Source organism: Eptesicus fuscus, chromosome 4 (assembly GCF_027574615.1).
Source record: "Eptesicus fuscus isolate TK198812 chromosome 4, DD_ASM_mEF_20220401, whole genome shotgun sequence".
NCBI classification, from domain to species: domain Eukaryota; kingdom Metazoa; phylum Chordata; class Mammalia; order Chiroptera; family Vespertilionidae; genus Eptesicus; species Eptesicus fuscus.
In genome coordinates this window covers 1,364,663-1,382,427 of record NC_072476.1, presented here as the reverse complement: position 1 = coordinate 1,382,427, position 17,765 = coordinate 1,364,663, and the positions used below count along the sequence as shown (strand labels likewise).

Below are 17,765 nucleotides of genomic sequence, written 5' to 3'. Positions count from 1 at the left end.
TCTCCACCAGTAAACAAAGTCTAGAGCTAAGGACAGAACTGGAGTTAGAATCCCCAGGCCACGAGAATCAGAAAGTAAAAAGCAGTGTGATGAGAGTTGAAATCTTAAATCTAGAGTTGGAAAAGTAAAGTCTTTTTCTCTGCCATCCATTTAACCCTTTCCATATTCATAAATATTAAAAATAAAACTGAAGAGAAACGTCATTTTTTATTCCCAGGTCTCCTTGAGTTTCTCCCTGCTGGTTTATTTGTATAGGTATAGAGACTTTCTCAGAGTACAGTTTGGCCCTCAAACTTTTAGGTGGGCATCCCCAAAACCCCAGCACCATCCCAGCTGTGGCGTTCAGTGGAGAGCAGGTCCTGCCTGGGGTGCACCCAGTGGGCACTGCCCTGCCCCGCTGCGGCTCCCCCTGCTGGCCCAGCTCGCCATCACAGGCTGGTGTCCACCAGTGGGCCAGGCTGCTGGAGCACTTGCTTCCTTCTGTTTATAGCATTCAGAACTTTCTTCCTGGGACCCAGCTGCATTTGTATGCTCTGAAGGTCCTCGTCAGAGCAAAGCAACAGAGCTTCTAGGTCAATCTGCTCTCTCATGAAAAACGGAAGGAACTGTTCCAGGTGGTGGGACTGCAAGAACACTTCCAGGGGCGTAGCATCCACCACGTCTTCCTCCCACTCCACCACATCCTCATCCCAAGGCAAGGCATCCTCCCAGCTGTTTTCATCTCCCTCTTCGCCAGCCTCTGCTTCCTCAGGCTGTGCTGCTCCTTGTCGCTGAAACAGTTCACTGGACACTTTAAACCCCAACTCTCTCTTGTCGTCTGACATGTCTTCAGGACTCACCATTCTGTTCCTTTTAAAAACAATATTGCCTAGACCTGGACGGCTGAGAATGGATTCGTGTTGGGCACAGCTGTCCTCTGCTGAGAGCTTCTCTCTGGACTCCCCTGAGAATGTGTCTTCCTCCTCCTCGCTGAACACTTGCATCACATTCCTCTGCCCGTTTGGGCACCCCTGCCCTCCCTGCTCCGCCGCACCTTTGTTCTTCCTGAACTGGATCTTGAAGGTGCCTTTAATGCCTTTAGACAGTGACCCAAACATGCCGGGAGCAGAAGCATCGGGAAGGGAAGACCTAGAGAGCGTGCCCGCTTCCTGCTTTGTGTAGGTGCGGGCCATCTTGTTCTGGTGCTTCTGCTGCAGCCTCTCGCACTCTCTGACCTGCCGCCTGGCATTCTTCTGAGCCTGCTCCTTCAGCCGGGCGACCTTCTTGGGGTTCATGATGTTCTGGGCAGTGGCTGCCGTATCCAGGAGAGCAACACACTCATTCTGCTCTCTGCCGGCAGCGGCATCCAGTGGAGACTGAAAGTCGTTGTCCAAGGCAAAGATGTTGGCACCAAAGTTGATCAGGAACGAGACGCAGTGGGCATGACCATTGGAGGCTGCGTAATGTAGAGGAGTATTTCCCCAGATGTCGCATCTATCAGGGTCCCCTCTAGAAGAGAAAATATCAAAAATACAGCTCATTGTTTTCTCTGAATATAAGGTCCAAATAAATAAACAAATTAATAACAGTACCTGTTAATCCTGCCTTGGCATTGTTAGACGATAACTACTGAAAGTCTAGGTATGTCACATCCGGACATCGCGTGGCCAGAAACAGAAAGAGCCCATTTCTACCCTGGGTCTCATTCATTTTAAGCAAGAAAATATTTCCAAAACATTCCCTCAAAAAGCAGCTTTCGTGTCTCATTGGCCAGAATTGGTTCACATGCCTAATCAGAGGGAAAGCGAGCTGCGACATGTAACTTAGATTAATTAAGATTTCCCCAGCAAATGTTTCACAACTGGCTCACCCAGGAAACAAAGCCCTGATTTATGATGTGTGCCAATTTACGTGGTGCAAACACAACCCCATAGTGAGTTTCAAGCTACTTATGCAACATTCCGGGACATGGAATTGGGAGGATGTGCAATAACACACCATTATATGTTATTCCCATCATATAGATAGAATAGGCATGTATAATCTTAAGAGAAGAAATAATAGTAAAATAATTAGGAAATAAATCATTTTTAGTATTCTAAATATAATTCCTTAAATTATGGGTTTATATAATTTTATTAATAATATTTGTGTTTTACTCTCAAACTTCCCAGAAGTTTAGCAGTCATCTTTCATGAGCTACTAGGGCGGTTTCCAGCACTCCCCTCCCACCCCACCCTGAGTCCACAGAGCAAAGCAAAGCAGCCATTATCCACAGGAACATGTCCACCGAGCCCTCCGCTGCTTCCATGCGATTACAGTGTCACACATGTGAGGAGTTCTGCGGTGGTTTACGGTGGAATTGGGGGCACTAGTAGATGATATTCAGGCCAGAGACCCATTCCTGGTACAGAGACGGCCATGGTAGGTGCTCATTGAAGATCTGTGACGTCGATGCATGCCTACTGAAGTTCTGCACCCGGTTCCCCCACCCCACCCCCGGGCTTGAGGTACAAACAGGCACAAATGGAAAGTAAAGTGATCCCTATTCTTGCCCATGGCCCTTTCCCCACATCACGTGGAGAATTCTGATAATACAGGGCCTCAGGGCCCAGCCCAGACTTCCTAAATGAGAATCGGGATTCCCCGATTGCCAGCTCACTGCCGGGCTGAGAAGAGATGTACCAGTTAATGTGGCCTAACCAGACTCCACCAATTGGATGATTCAGATTCCTAGCTTCCCTGTGGAAACCCTGGCCTCTTCATGCCTTTCAATTACAAGCTCTTATACATTCACTGCCCCGCCCACCACCCCCCAACAACCAACCCGATCTTCCTCTTGGAGCAGGAAGCTGAGGATATTACAGAGGAGTGAAACAAGACCAAGAGCGGGCGAAGGAGCCGCCAGCACCACACAGCCATGCTCACACCTCAGCTTTCTGCATTCCCAGTGATGGCTCTGCTGCTTGAGGACTCAGTTTCCCCATCTGCAACCTGAGGACAGTATGACCTGCTCACAGCATCCTGTGTGAGTAAGTTAATGTCCAATCGTTAGAGAAGCGCTTGGCGCACAGTGAGCCTTCAATAAACATCACCCATTACCATTTCCCTTGTCTCAGAGCTCCTGACCCCGATGCGGCATAGCCTTCCCTCACCATCCAGCAACCTCCTGCAGCCCACGCACAGACGTACCGCTTCGTCAGAGGTTTATGCCCTGCCTCCCTAGGCAGATAACATACCTCAGAGGGCAAAGCCTACGGCCCTCTTTGTTTCTTCCTTTTTTTCAATCCTCACCCAAGGATATGGTTTTATTGATTTACTAGGGGCCCATTGCACGAAATTCGTGCACTGGGGGGGGGGGGTCTCCTTAGCCCAGCCTGCCCCCTCTTACATACTGGGAGCCCTCAGGGGATGTCCTACTGATGGCTTAGGCCCGCTACCCCTAAGGAGCGGGCCTAAGCCGCAGTCTGGCCTCCTTTTATGAGAGACAACCGGGCTGGTCAGGGGAACGCACCAGCCCCATCACCCTGCTGCTGGAGCCACTGCAAGTCACTGCAGCCACCAAGGTGTTTTCATCAACACGGACTCCAGTCCCTTCACCAAGAAAAAATGACAACTTTCTTTAGGCATTTTCAAGATGTGTCTTTCATAGGATATGACATTTCTTTCTTTCTTTCTTTTTTTTTTATCCTCACCTGAGTATATGTTTCCATTGACTTTTAGAGAATGTGGAAGAGAAAGGGAAAGACAGAGAGAAACATTAAAGTGAGAGGAACACTTAGATTGGTTGCCTCCTGCATGAGCCCTGACCTGGGCCCCAGCCAGGGAGGAGCCTGCAACTTAGGTACATGCCCTTGATCAGAATCTAACCTGGACTCTGCGGTTGGCAAACCTAGGCATTATCCACTGAGCCAAACCGTGTAGGGCAGGTTATGACATTTCTTAGCCCTCCAGCAGCGGACCTTCGTTTTTTCCCCCAGAAGTGTGGTGGAAAAGCCCTAGATCACCTTTTTGGATTCTTATACCCAAGTTACTAAGAATATTACCAGTGGCATACAGGGAGCTTAGCCAATGAGCGGTCAGAAAAGGTATTTCCTCTGTAGTTCACACCTATCTCCTGTGATCTCCAGCTCACCCCTGCTAAGGCCTAAAGCCTTCAGCCCTTGGCAGGGGACCCCCGGCTGGCTCCGATTGCCTTCAGGGGACCCCAGCTGGCTCTATCGCCCGGCTCCACCCACAGCCAAGGCTGCAAGCCTCTGGCCAAGACTTGGGCTCTGGGCAGGGACCCCAGCTGGCTCTGATCGCCAGGCTCCACCCCCAGCCAAGGCTGCAAGCCTCTGGCTGAGGCTTGGGCCCTGGGCAGGGACCCCCAGCTGGCTCCGATCGCCTGCAGGGGACCCCAGCTGGCTCCGATCGCCAGGCTCCACCCCCAGCCAAGGCTGCAAGCCTCTGGCAGAGGCTTGGGCTCTGGGCAGGGACCCCCAGCTGGCTCCGATCACCTGTGGGGGACCCCAGCTGGCTCTGATCTTCCCCTCTGATCTTCGCCTCCAATCGCCCAGTTCCAACCATGGCCTCTCTCCGAGGCTGCAGCCATCTTGGTTGGGTGTATTTGCATATTCGCTTTCTGATTGGCTGGTGGGTGTGGCTGGTGGGCGTGGCTTGTGAGTGTAGCGGAGTGATGATTTGCATATTACTGTTTTATTAGATAGGATTTTATTGGCTTTTTAAATTCTTTTTAATTAAAAAAAAATTTATCACCATTTATTCCTTCTATGCCCTCTTCCACTTCCACCTACCCTCCTCTCATTCCACAATCACCTTCTCTCTTTTTTTTTTCACTTTTGCTCAATATTTCTACTCCCCAGCACTCCTAACCCTAACCCTAACCCTAACCCTCACCCCCGACACCCCCACCCCAGGCTGTCTGCCTGCTCTCTGTCTATGAGTCTGTCTCTATTTTGCTTGGTAGTTCAGCTTGTTCATTAAATTCCACATACAAGTGAGATCATATGGTATTTGTCTTTCTCTGACTGACTTATTTCACCTACATTAATGTTTTTCATGTATGCTGTTGCAAAAGGTAAAATTTTCTTCCTTTTTTACAGCAGAGTAGTGGAGAGAGAGAGAGAGAGAGAGAGAGAGAGAGAGAGAGAGAGAGAGAGAACAGGGCCAGCTTCGTCCTCCCAAGCTCCCTCTAGGAAGACGCAGGCCGGCGCTCCGCTGTGGCTGAGTGCTACTTGGAAACAGCAGGCACAGCATTGCCAGAACTTCCAGTGTTCAAGCCAGAAATCCAGGATTTCATGAGAAACTTTTTGATTTTTAAATGTTGGCTCAAATAAAAAAGGAAAGACAGTGAAGTCCAAATAAAACGATCTCTGGGCTAGAGCCAGCCCGTAAGCTGGCGGCTGGCAGCCTCCTGAGCAGAGAGCCGCGGGAGCAGGCGCGCTCGGGTGACATTACCGCCGCAGGGGGGGAACCCCGAGTTTTCTTACACGTGAGCAGACTGCACGGAGCTGTTCAAAGAGGAGGGACGGAAGTATGAGGTGACACAGTTGAGCTGGGTGGCTGCTTTCCAGGGGCAGGGGCTCTGGGCACAGCCTGAGTTACTTGTCTTGGACCCGTGGTTGGCAAACTGCGGCTCGCGAGCCACATGCGGCTCTTTGGCCCCTTGAGTGTGGCTCTTCCACAAAATACCATGGCCTGGGCGAGTCTATTTGGAAGAAGTGGTGTTAGAAGAAGTTTAAGTTTAAAAAACTTGGCTCTCAAAAGAAATTTCAATCGTTGTCCTGTTGATATTTGGCTCTGTTGACTAATGAGTTTGCCGGCCACTGTCTTGGACCAAAGGAAACCTCTCAAGGGCAGCACAGTTATTTACTTTAACCAAACACCACATTTAAAAGACCAAAAAGAGAGATGGTAAAACGCTGAAGACATTACTATAAATATAACAAAAGCATACTGAGGAATTTGTCTGAAATTAGTCTTGGGATTGGGTAAATTATAAAAGAAATTATTGAGAGGAGGAGCTGTGGTGGGATGTTAAAGGGTATGAAGAAGCTTGGGTTAGCCCTAGCCGGTTTGGCTCAGGGGTGGGAGTTTCTGTCTGCGGATTGGTGGGTCGCGGGTTCAATTCTGGTCAAGGGCACGTACTTCCTTGTTTACAGCCTCAATTCCAGCTGGGGCGTGTGTGGGAGACAACCAATTGATGTGTCACACCAGTGTTCTCTCTCTGTCTCCCCTCCCCCTTTCCACTCTCCCTAAAAACCAATGGGAAAAAATATCCTCTGGTGAGGATTAACAAAACAAAACAAAAAAAGAAGCTTGAGTTAAATCTACACACTTCAAGCCCTAGAGTAGTGGAATTCTTTATCTCAAGGGATCTTCTCAAGGTAGGAGGAGTAACATGGAGAAAACCTGAGGTGATAGCAAAGATGGGTCTTCTGCCCCAGCCGGTTTGGCACAGTGGACAGATGTTGGCCTGCAGACTAAAGGGTCCCAGGTTTGATTCTGGCCAAGGGCACATGCCCGGGTAGGGGGCATGCAGGAGGCAGCCATCCATGATTCTCTTTCATCATTGACGTTTCTGTCTTTCTATCTCTCTCCCTTCCTCTCTGGAATCAATAATTTTTTTTTTTAAATGGGTCTTCTGTTAAGAATATTTTGAATGCAAAATTCCAAGTTTACAGATGAAGCTGTCAGTAAAATGACTCTTGTCCCAGTGCATTCAGGTATGTCCACTTGAAGAAATTCTACTGATGAACAACTTTCCAAATGGATGTGCAACTTAGAGCAAAATATTTTCTAGTGACAGGTTTCCTGAGGTCTTCAAAACTCAGTCTTTGTTGTTCAACCCTGGGTGTCTTTTATATTTCTCAATGGAATCATAATACACGTCCATCCAGGTATTCACAAACTGGTCCCACCTCAGTGAGTCCAATACTGACATTATATGGTTTCCTGGGGATACATTTAGTCATGTTGACTTTTTTCCTACCTCCCCTTTTTTCCTAAAAGAGAAACTCACCAAAAAGATTTTTAAATAACCATATTTTGCCCTTGCATTTTGGTCGATCAGTACATTGGGGCGATACTTTTTACAGCTGGATTGCTCCTATTGTCACTAAATAGGCAATTTGCTTATATTAAATTACTATGAACATCTGTTCCATTTCAATTTCCCTTTTGGAAGTTGGTTTGACTTTGTGTGAATTTCTTTCTCAGAAAAAAAATAATTCTTTCAAAGATGTTTTTCCACATAAGAAGGAATATTAAGACACACTAATAATCAAAGAAATTCCAATGAAAACAATACCCACCCTGTATGTGCCTGTCAGATAGGCAGCGATTAAGAATAGCAGTCCCGCTGGGCAGGAGGTGGGGACGGACGAAGCTGGAGGACACAGAAAGGCCGCGTTCCGGCCCAGCGTGTGCACAGCCTCCAGCACAGGGCATGCTCTTGAATCAACAAGCTGCCTCTGGGAATCCATCCTAAGGAAATACCACATCCTCGTGCAAAGATGAACGTCAAGGATGTTTGTTCTAAATTATCTATAACAAAGACTGGATTTAAACTAAACATCAGGAACTGATTAACCAAATTATGACAAAATCATAAAACAAGCACCAGGTAGCCATTAAAAATAGGCAGGATCTCGACTCTTTAAGTGCAAGTGGTCCATGATGTATCGCCAAATAATTAGAAGCAGGTTTTAGAAGAGTTTGTATAATATGATTGCCCTCTTCATGGGGCAAGTATACGAGTGTGAGCTTGTTCTCACAGGGGAAAGTCCGGGAGGACATACACTTAAATGTTGATGACTGTGAGGATTGATGTGGTTTTTATTTTATTAAATGTATCTTTCCAATAGAATAGGAAATGTTACAATAAGTAGTTTTCCTTTGAAAACCAGAGAGGAAGGAAACGTTTCCATTTTAGAAAATGAAATAAAACGAAAAAAAGTTCATGAACATTTTAAAAACAAAATAACATTTTGTGTAATTGGGACCATCTTTCCTGTATAGAATGACAAGTGTAATTATTACTTGCCAGCATTAAATTTAACAAAGAAAGAAAAACAGTTTTTTAACAAAGGCAGAGTTTATAGTCACCACATGGTCTAAGGTCTCAATTGGGTACTGACAGATAAACACTGAAATCATCAGACTGGAATAGACCTCAGTGACTGATTAACTTCTAAATTCAACTTTTAATTGGTTTCCCTTTTTAGCCCCCTTAAATCTAATTGGCAATTGGATCTCACACAGATTCCTGAAGATTGGCTATGGTCAAAATGGGAGGTGACGTAGGAAAACCCTGAAAAAACATTTTTTTCAGCCTATTCCAGGCCAACTCAACACAACCAGTCTTAAATGCTTCTGGGAAAAGGAAACAAAATCTGAGATATGCTAGAACCGATCAGACGACAAGAGTTGAGAAGGAAGGACCAGGAGAAGTAGGGTCAGAAGAATTTGTTTGCCCACAGTGTTTAATACATACAACTTAATGGACTGGATTTTGAGATTGCATCGAGAGAAATTACCTTGTCAAATAAATGGGGAAAGGGTGAACTATATAGCAAATTGTGTTGGGATAAATGATTAACTACTTGGGAAAGGTATAGTGAGATCAAAACCTCAAGCCTTAAATCAAAATAAGGAATATATGAATTAAGTATTAAAAATAAATACTTCACAAAATAAATAAAATGTAAAAACTGCTAAAATATATTTTCATTTATATTTAAAATATTTGTTGTAAAAATGTGAATTATGAATTGTGAAAATATTTGTAGCATAATGACAAAAGACTGGTATTATAACTTTAAAAATAATTTTTTATGAATCAATGAGAAATGTTAAAGACCTCAATAAAAACATGGGACAGGCCCCAGCTGGGCTTCAGGCTCCCTACCCACCCTGGTTGGGGCTCATGCAGGAGGCAACCAATCCATGTGTCCCTCATCACTCTCTCGATGTGTCTCTCTCACATCAATGTTTTCTCTCTCTCTCTCTCTCTCTCTCTCTCTCTCTTTCTCTTCTCTCTCTCTCTCTCTCTCTCTCTCTCTCTCTCTCTCTCTCTTTCTCTCTCCTTCCCTCCCTTTCACTCTCTCTGAAAAGTAATGGAAAAAATTGTTTAAAAAGTGGGAGAAGGTTATAAACACACAGTTCAAAAAGTAGAAATATGGCCACTAAACATAAAAAAGAATTTTCAACTTCACTGTAACCAAAGAAAGGAGCATTAAAGCCACTGTGATATATCATTTTGGACCTACGATATTGACAAAAATGTGTACTTACTTTCTAAAGAATGATTTGTCAATATATACAAAAAAGCATTTAAATCTCACTTTGAAGAATTTATCCTCAAGAAAATGAGAGCAAAGATTTATGTACAAATGTACTCATCACAGCAGTGTTTAAATAATGGGAAACAGGTTATTTATTCAGAAGAGACTTAGTAAGAAATATATTTACTACCTCGAATAACAAGTTCCTGAAAATCTACACTAATAAAAGAGTAAGATGCAAATTGACCATACCTTCGCGACGCCCACAAGCCAACCAGGAGTGAGTATGCAAATTAACCCAACAAAGATGGCAGGTTAATTTGCATATGCAGGTGCCGAGCAGCCAGGGGTGGGGCAGGATGCTTGCATCATCGCCATGGCGATGACACAGGCGTTTCGCACCGCCCCAGTGGCTCCGGGCCTCTGGGCAGTGTGGAAAGGTGGAAAGGCAGCTCCGGCCCGAGCAAAGGTGGTGCCTACAGCCAGGGAAAGGAAGGCCCATTCTTGCACGAATCTTTGTGCATCAGGCCTCTAGTTAAATTATAAAAGAATATATAGTCACAGAAAAATTGTCATTATATACTGAGGGTTAAAAAAATGATGCTACCAAAAATGTCTACTTAGATATCATTTTGTGTGTGTGAGTATAAATATACACACATTTATATAATATCTATACATGTATATATATATACATATATATATATACATATATATACACACACTATATATATATATATATATATATATATATATACCATATATATATAACATACAACTGTTAATAGCATGACATTATACAACATTTTTCTTTTATAATTTGTGTGCATATATATGGTTTATATTTTAGGTTCAGCTTAAGTTACATTTGTCATAAATAAAGACCAGCAGAATAATAAGAGTAAGATAATGTTTTAGGCATACCAAAGGAGAGAGACAGAGATGGAGAGGGAGAGGGCAAGGGAGGGAGGGAGGAAGGGAGAGAGAGAGAACCTAGGCATTGCCGTTGCCATTTAAATTGGACCTCAGAGGGGGCAAGGGCCTCCACGGTTGAGAAGGAGCTGCCATCGTGCGTTTGGAGCAGAGGGGGAACCCTGAGTAGAGGAGAACGTTTGGGAGAGGGGAGAGCTGGCAGGGTGTTATGATCCGGGAAGGCTGATTGCCGGGGTGGGGCAGGGTGTCATCAGCAGAAGGCACGGGAAAGCGCCATTCCACTGACTTCCTCAATCAGTTCTCAACTCAGAAACTCTGTCCACTGCCTTCGGTTCTTCTAACTTTTCCTAAAGTGCCCCTGCTTCAATAAAGGGTGCCGACACTCCCAAGATGTTGAAGCCAGAAGCCGGGGCCTTGATCCTCCTGCTCCTTTATCCACCTGCCCCAACATCCAGTCAATCATACTGAGTTGTGCATCCAAACTGCCATCAAACCCATCCATATCTCCCATTAGCACTGCCCTACCCTTGCTCATCTCTCCTCTAGACCATTAAGAGCGGCCAGGCTCTCTCTCATGGCTGCACAGCTGCTTGAGCACATCTGGCAAACACAAATCTACCTGGCGGCGGCCCTGTGCAGACCCATGGCAATGCTGCCCGAGCCCCGTCACAGTTTGCAAGGTTCTTGTGATCTGGTCTTGTCTCTTACAATTGGCGCCTCTCCCTCAAACCATGACCAGCCATACTCAACTTCTTCAGTTCCGAGAATGCACGGTGCTCTCACGTGGAAACACTCTTCCTTCCACCTTCATTTGGCCAGCTCCTTCTCATCCTTCAAATCCCCACTGAAATGCTCCGAAAAGCCTTTGCTCACCCGCTTTGTAGCACATACATGACTTAATTTCTGTCTTCCTCTCTTAAATCCGATCACCATGAGGACAGTATGTGTCTCTTGTTGACTGCAGCCCCAGCAGCTAGCAGAATGGCTGACACATACCTGATGTGTATAAATAAACATGTGTTGAATTGAAATAAACTCACTGGGCTCCTTTGTTTACACTTTTTTCTTTTTTTACCCCTCTTGGGTTATAGTTGCCAACATAGCCTGGCCCCTCTGTTAACATGCAGAAGAAAAAAGCTAGCTGGCTCCTGAGCTAGAATTTGTAGAAGGCGGGAGGGCGTGTGCATGTATGTGTCTGACTGCCAGAGAGGTAATGAAGGTAAGACAGACTTAAGGTCCCTTATACAGCTTGTAAAGTCAGCAACTTCATCTAAGAATCATGGACCCGCCCTGGGATTAAGAATTAACAGAAGGCTATGGGATTTTAATGGTATAGATAATAAAATAAAATGACATCATTGGTTCCAGTCAGGGTTGACATCTTAAAACCAAGTAAAACAGTGATCTCTTTTTTAAAGGGGCAACCATTTATGTTATGGACAACATTCTTTAAGGCACAGAATTAAAATATCCTCCCCATGAGGGTGATAACATGCCATAGAGTTCAGGGTTTCTCCCCTTATGCACTCACAGAGGACGAGCCAGCCCCACGTTGCCAGTTCTCTGAGCAAATGTTTCCCCTTTCTCCAAAAAGACAATTATTTAGTCTAGAAAGAGGGTAAAGTATTTTCACTGAATTCCCTGCTCTTGCTGCTGGTCTGCCAGATCCTAAGCAAACAGTTTCCGGGGGAAGTTGAGTTTGCGCTCACCCTCTGCTGCAGATTATCTCCAAGGCTTCCAGGTTCCCGTGGTAGGCGGCCAGGAGTGTGGGTGTCATGCCATCCTCGTCAGAGAGGTTCAGATCTCTCCTGGTGGCCTCCTTCAGGAGCTCCAGGTAGCTGTCACTAGCCGCTTGGTGGTAGCGAGAGGACATGTTTCCTGCTCACCAGTGCTTGGCCAGGTGTCCGCTCCAGGCAGAGCAGGATGCTGGTGGAGCAGCCTTCCTCCAGAGCTGGTTAATCAGTGACGAGGAGAGCGTCACCCAGGGCAAAGCTCACTCCAGCCTCCCTCCTGGATGGCAGCCAGAAGCATGGATGGCACTGAACTTGGGCCCTTTCTTTCCGGAACGGCCATGACATTGAATGCAGAGGACTGCTGTGTTCATCTTGAGTGTTGTGGGGACACATTTAATTTTTGACTTTCTGTGAACAAGTCTTGAATAGAATATTGGTTATCTAGGCTTAGAATGTTGAAAATAATTGCCAAAAAATTCAGAACTACTTTAGTTACCTGGGGAGGTCTATTTTTAAAGTTGTCTTATTGAGGTTCAATTTACATACTGTGAAACTCATCGATTTTAAGTAGACAATTCAATGATCGTTAGTAAATTTACAGAGTTGTGTAATCATCACCATAATCCAATTTTAGAACATGTCCATCACCCCAAAATATCCCTCATGCTCACTTATACTCAGTCCTCATTCCTACTCGCAGCTCAGGAGACCACCCATCTGCTTGTGTCTCTATAATCTTGCTTTTCATGGGAATTTCCTATAAATGGAATCATACAATATACAGTGTTTTTTAAAACATGTATTGACTTACATTTTTAGATTTTTAAAATACATTATTTTTTTCTTCCAACTTTATTTTGTATTGGCGTCAGTTTTTAGTATTTAGACAATCATATACTTTACATAGTATTCCCATCAATATTTCTAGTACCCCAATTGGTGCCATAGTTATCACAATATTATTGATTATATTCCCTATGTTTTACTTATATCTCCATGACTATTTTGTCACTACCAATTTGAACTTCTTAATCCCTTCACCTCTTTCACCCAGTCTCCCAATGCCCCTCCCTTCTGGCAACAACCAGTCCACTCTCTGTGTCCATGAATCTGTTGCAATTTTATTCATTTATTTTGTTCTTTAGATTCCACATATAATTTAAACCATATGGTATTTGTCTTCCTCTGACTAACTTGTTTTACTGAGCATAATACCCTCTATATCCATCCGTACTGTCGTAAATGGTAAGATTTCATTCTTTTTTATGGCCAAGTAATCGATATAAATAAAAATGTAAATGTTCGTTTGTTCAAACTCTTAAATCTCCGAAAGTTCTTCACCAATTGCTTTGAAATCTTGACACAACATTGCATTCGAATACGCATGTGTTTTTATATACCTTATACCTACTATTATATAGATGTCACACCTGTGACAGGTAAAAACATGCTTTTTTTTAAAAACAGCGCCATCTGTTGGATGTAAAAGCAACACACACTATACTAAATATTTTATGATTCCATTTCAATGTTTCTGATTTACGATCCATTTACGATTTCCAAATTTCCAATTTTACGATTCCACTTCAATGTTGATAATGATTGAAGATTTGTGCTTAGAAATCTCAAACAAAGTTCTCAATCAATTGGGAATGCCATCACCGAATCGATCTGCTGCTGCTTCGTTCAATGTAGAATTGCGTTGTGAACAAAATTACAATACGCGTGATCTTTTGTCGTATGTGCAATCAAATATTCCTAAGCTAATGCTTGAGCAAAAAGGCATTTACGATCAAATAATGCAAACTGTCAATAACGGGGTTGGAGAAATCTTCTTCTTAGATGCACCAGGAGGAACTGGTAAAACGTTCCTAATTAGATTGATTCTGGCAGCAATTTGATCCCAAAATGACATAGCCTTAGCTCTTGTGTCGTCCGGAATAGCTGCGACATTGCTACCAGGTGGAAGAACTGCTCATTCCGCTTTGAAATTGCCATTGAACATGCAATTCATTGAAACTCCCACGTGCAACATTTCCAAAGCATCCGGCATGGCAAAAGTATTGCAGAAATGCAAACTTATTGTTTGGGATGAATGCACAATGGCGCACAAAAAATCGCTCAAGGCTCTTGTTCGATCATTACAAGATTTGCATGGAAACATCAGACCATTTGGGAATGCATTAATATTGCTTGCAGGAGATTTCAGGCAAACATTACCTGTAATTTCTCGATCAACACCAGCAGACGAAATAAATGCTTTCCTGAAATACTCTACTTTGTGGCCACATGTAAAGACGTTAAAATTAACTACAAATATGCGTGTCCAGCTGCAGAACGATTGATCAGCTGAGATATTCTCACATCAATAGCTGGAAATTGGGAACGGAAAGGTGCTGGTTGATCTGACCTCAGGACGAATTTCATTGCCTCATAACTTCTGCAATTTAGTGACATCAAAAGAATTGGTTGAAAAAGTATTTCCAAATATTCAAACCAATTATAAGAATCATGATTGGCTGAGTGAACTTTAAAAGACATCTACGAACTTCACAATATTATTCAGTCTAACATTCAAAGCAAGGCAGTCACATACAAGTCCGTCGACACTGTTGTCGACACTGTTGTAGAAGCAGATGAAGCGGTTAATTATCCAACAGAATTTTTGAATTCACTTGATCTGCCAGGGATGCCACTGCACATACTGCAATTGAAAATCGGCATGCCAATTATCATGTTGCGAAATATCAACCAGCCAAAGCTTTGCAACGGCATGCGGCTTGCAGTAAAAAAATTAGTGAGCAACATTGTAGAAGCAACAATCTTGACAGGACCTTTCACAGGTGAAGATGTCCTCATTCCTCGCATTCCTATGATTCCAATGGATATGCCATTTCAATTTAAGAGATTGCAATTCCCAATTCGATTGGTGTTTGCAATGACCATCAACAAAGCTCAGGGCCAATCTTTAGAATTGTGCGGTTTAGATCTAGACACGGATTGCTTCTCACATGGACAATTATATGTTACGTGTTCTAGAGTCGGCAAACCAGACAATCTCTATATCTGCACAGACAATGGAACAACAAAAAATATTGTATACCCACAAGCATTGTGAAATTAAACATATTAGAAATGTGCGCTTTCTCTTTTCTTTCTTTTCCATTTAATCAGACTGAGTCACAGCGACGAGTGGCTGGGTGCAGCTAGTAATCTAATCTATCTCACAGCTTTTTATCCACTCATCTACTGATGGCCACTTATGTTGCTCCCATACTTTGGCTATTATAAAAAATACTGCAATGAACATAAAGGTGCATATATTCTTTCCAATAAGTGTTGTGAGTTTCTTTGGACAAATCTCCAGAAATGGAATTGCTGGATCATAAGGCAGTTCCATTTTTAATTTTTTTAGGAAACTCCATACTGTTCTCCACAGTGGCTGCACCAGTCTGCATTCCCACCAGCAGTGCATGAGGGTTCCCTTTTCTCCACATCCTCACCAACACTTGTCATTTGTGGATTTATTCATGATAGCCATTCTGACAGGTGTGAGGTGATTTTAATTTTAATTATGATTTTAATCTCATTGCAGTTTTAATTTGACATTGAGCATATTTTCATACACCTAGTGGTCATTTGTATGTTCTCTTTGGAGAAGTATTTGCTCAGATTCCTTGTCCATTTCTTAATTGGATTTTTTTTTGTTTGTTTGTTTGTTTGTTTGTTTGTTTTTGGTATTGAGTTGTAAGCATTCTTTATAAATTTTGCATATTAACTATTTATCAGATGTATCGTTGGTGAATATGCTCTCCCATTTAGGCTATCTCTCTACTTTGTTGTTGGTTTTCTTTGCTGTGCAAAAACATTTCAGTTTGCTGTAGTCCCATTCATTTATTTTATCATTTGTTTCCCTTGCCCAAGGAGATATATCAGAAAAAATATTGCTATAAGCAATGTCCGTGATACTGTCTATGTTTTATTTTAGGATTTTTATGATTTTGAGTCTTACATTTAGGTTTTTAATTCATTTTTAGTTTATTCTTAAATATGGTGTGAAAAGGTGATCTAGTTTTTGGGGGTTTTTTTGCATGTATCTGTCCAGTATTTCCAGCCCAATTGGCCCTAACTGCCCTCCTCTGCCGGCCTGTTACCCCTAAATGCCCTCCCCTGCCAGCCAGGTCACCCCAAACTTCCCTCCCCTGCATGCCTGGTCACTCCCAACTGCCCTCCCCTGCAGGCCTGGCTGCCCCTAACTGCCCTCCCCTGCCAGCCAGTCACCCCTAACTGCCCTCCCCTGCCAGCCAGGTCACCCCTAACTGCCCTCCCCTGCAGGCCTGGTGCCCCCCCACTGTCCTCCCCTGAAGGCCTGGTCCCCCCAACTGCCCTCCCCTGTAGGCCTGGCTCCCCTGAACTGTCCTCCCCTGCAGGCCTGGTCATCCCCAACTGCCATCCTCTGTCAGCCCAGTCACCCCTAACTGCCCTCCCCTGCAGGCCTGATAGCCCCCAACTGCCCTCCCCTGCCAGCCATCTTGTGGTGGCCATCTTGTGTCCACATGGGGGAACCATCTTTGACCACATGGGGGTGGCCATTTTGTGTATTGGAGTGATGGTCAATTTGCATATTACCTGTTTATTATATAGGATTCTTTGCTCATTTTTCATTGGGTTATTGGGTTGTGTGGCTTATCATTACTGAGTTATGAGTTCTTTATATATTCTGGGTACAAATCCTTTATCATAAATATTTTGAACTGAATGAAAATGAAAACACAAAATATCAAAATGTATAGGATACAGTTAAAACAGAGTTTAGGGGAAATCCTGCAGTTTTTAATGCCTATGTTAGGAAAGAAGAAAGATCAAATCAATAGCTTACACTCACACCTTTCCGAAAGGAATAAAAACAGAAAAATTAATTTAAATAAAGAGCACAATAATATAAAACAAAAAACATGGTCCTGATCTATCTGTAATTTAGAAATGTAAATTGACCAAATTCACTAATTAGAAGACTCAGCTGTATCTTATTTACAGTAGACACATCTAAAATATAAAATTGTAAAAAGACTGAAAGCAAAAAATAGGAAAGTTATGTCAAGCAAATACTAACAAAATTGGTATAGCTATCTCTGTATCAGACAAATATAGGTTAAGCCAAAAAAATTACTAGGTCTAAAGATACAAAATACCTAATGATGAAAAGAACAGCTCATCAAGAAAATATGGTGGGCCTAAACATATATGTGTTTAGTAACAGAACCCCAAAATAGAGAAAACAAAAATTAATAGAACTTAAAAATCTACAATCATAGTGGGAGATTTCAATACACATTTTAATGTAATGTATCATGCACACCAAAGATTAGTAAAGATTTAAAAGATTTGAACACAACAAGCTCAATCAAACAGCCAATATAAAACTCTGCATTCCGTAAAAAAATGTTCCTTCCAAGCACATAGAGAATATTTATAAAAATTGCCCACCTAATAAAACCAGTGAAGTCTCAACAAGTACCAGATACTAGGCTTCATGCAGACCATGTTCTCTAAAGACACTACAATAAAATTAGAACCCATCATCCTACACAACTGATCAAATAACCCATGCATTCTCTTGTGCTATAGTCCTCATCATCAAATATATACCATTTTGCATTGAATCTTTTCTCTTGAATCCATCATAAGTTTTTTCTATATTATTACAATAACTTTAGTACACTTGGATAATAGTCCACTGAATTGATGTGAGAAAGTTCTATTTTCAAAATCTGTAACTGTTTAGTCCTCATCTCTCTTTGTCTAAGTCTTTATTCCAAAATGAATTATTTGC

The 17,765-nt window shown here is 43.1% G+C and overlaps 1 protein-coding gene across 1 annotated transcript; it reads right to left on the bottom strand.

Moving 5' to 3' along the window:
- Nucleotides 1–274: 274 nt before the first annotated feature.
- Nucleotides 275–12,072, bottom strand: ANKS4B (ankyrin repeat and sterile alpha motif domain containing 4B). Its single transcript, XM_008159915.3, has 2 exons — nt 11,909–12,072; nt 275–1,488 (listed from the first exon to the last, which is right to left on the bottom strand). The coding sequence occupies exons 1-2, from the start codon at nt 12,070–12,072 to the stop codon at nt 429–431; spliced, it is 1,224 nt and encodes a 407-aa protein (XP_008158137.2). The 3' UTR covers nt 275–428.
- Nucleotides 12,073–17,765: the final 5,693 nt, after the last annotated feature.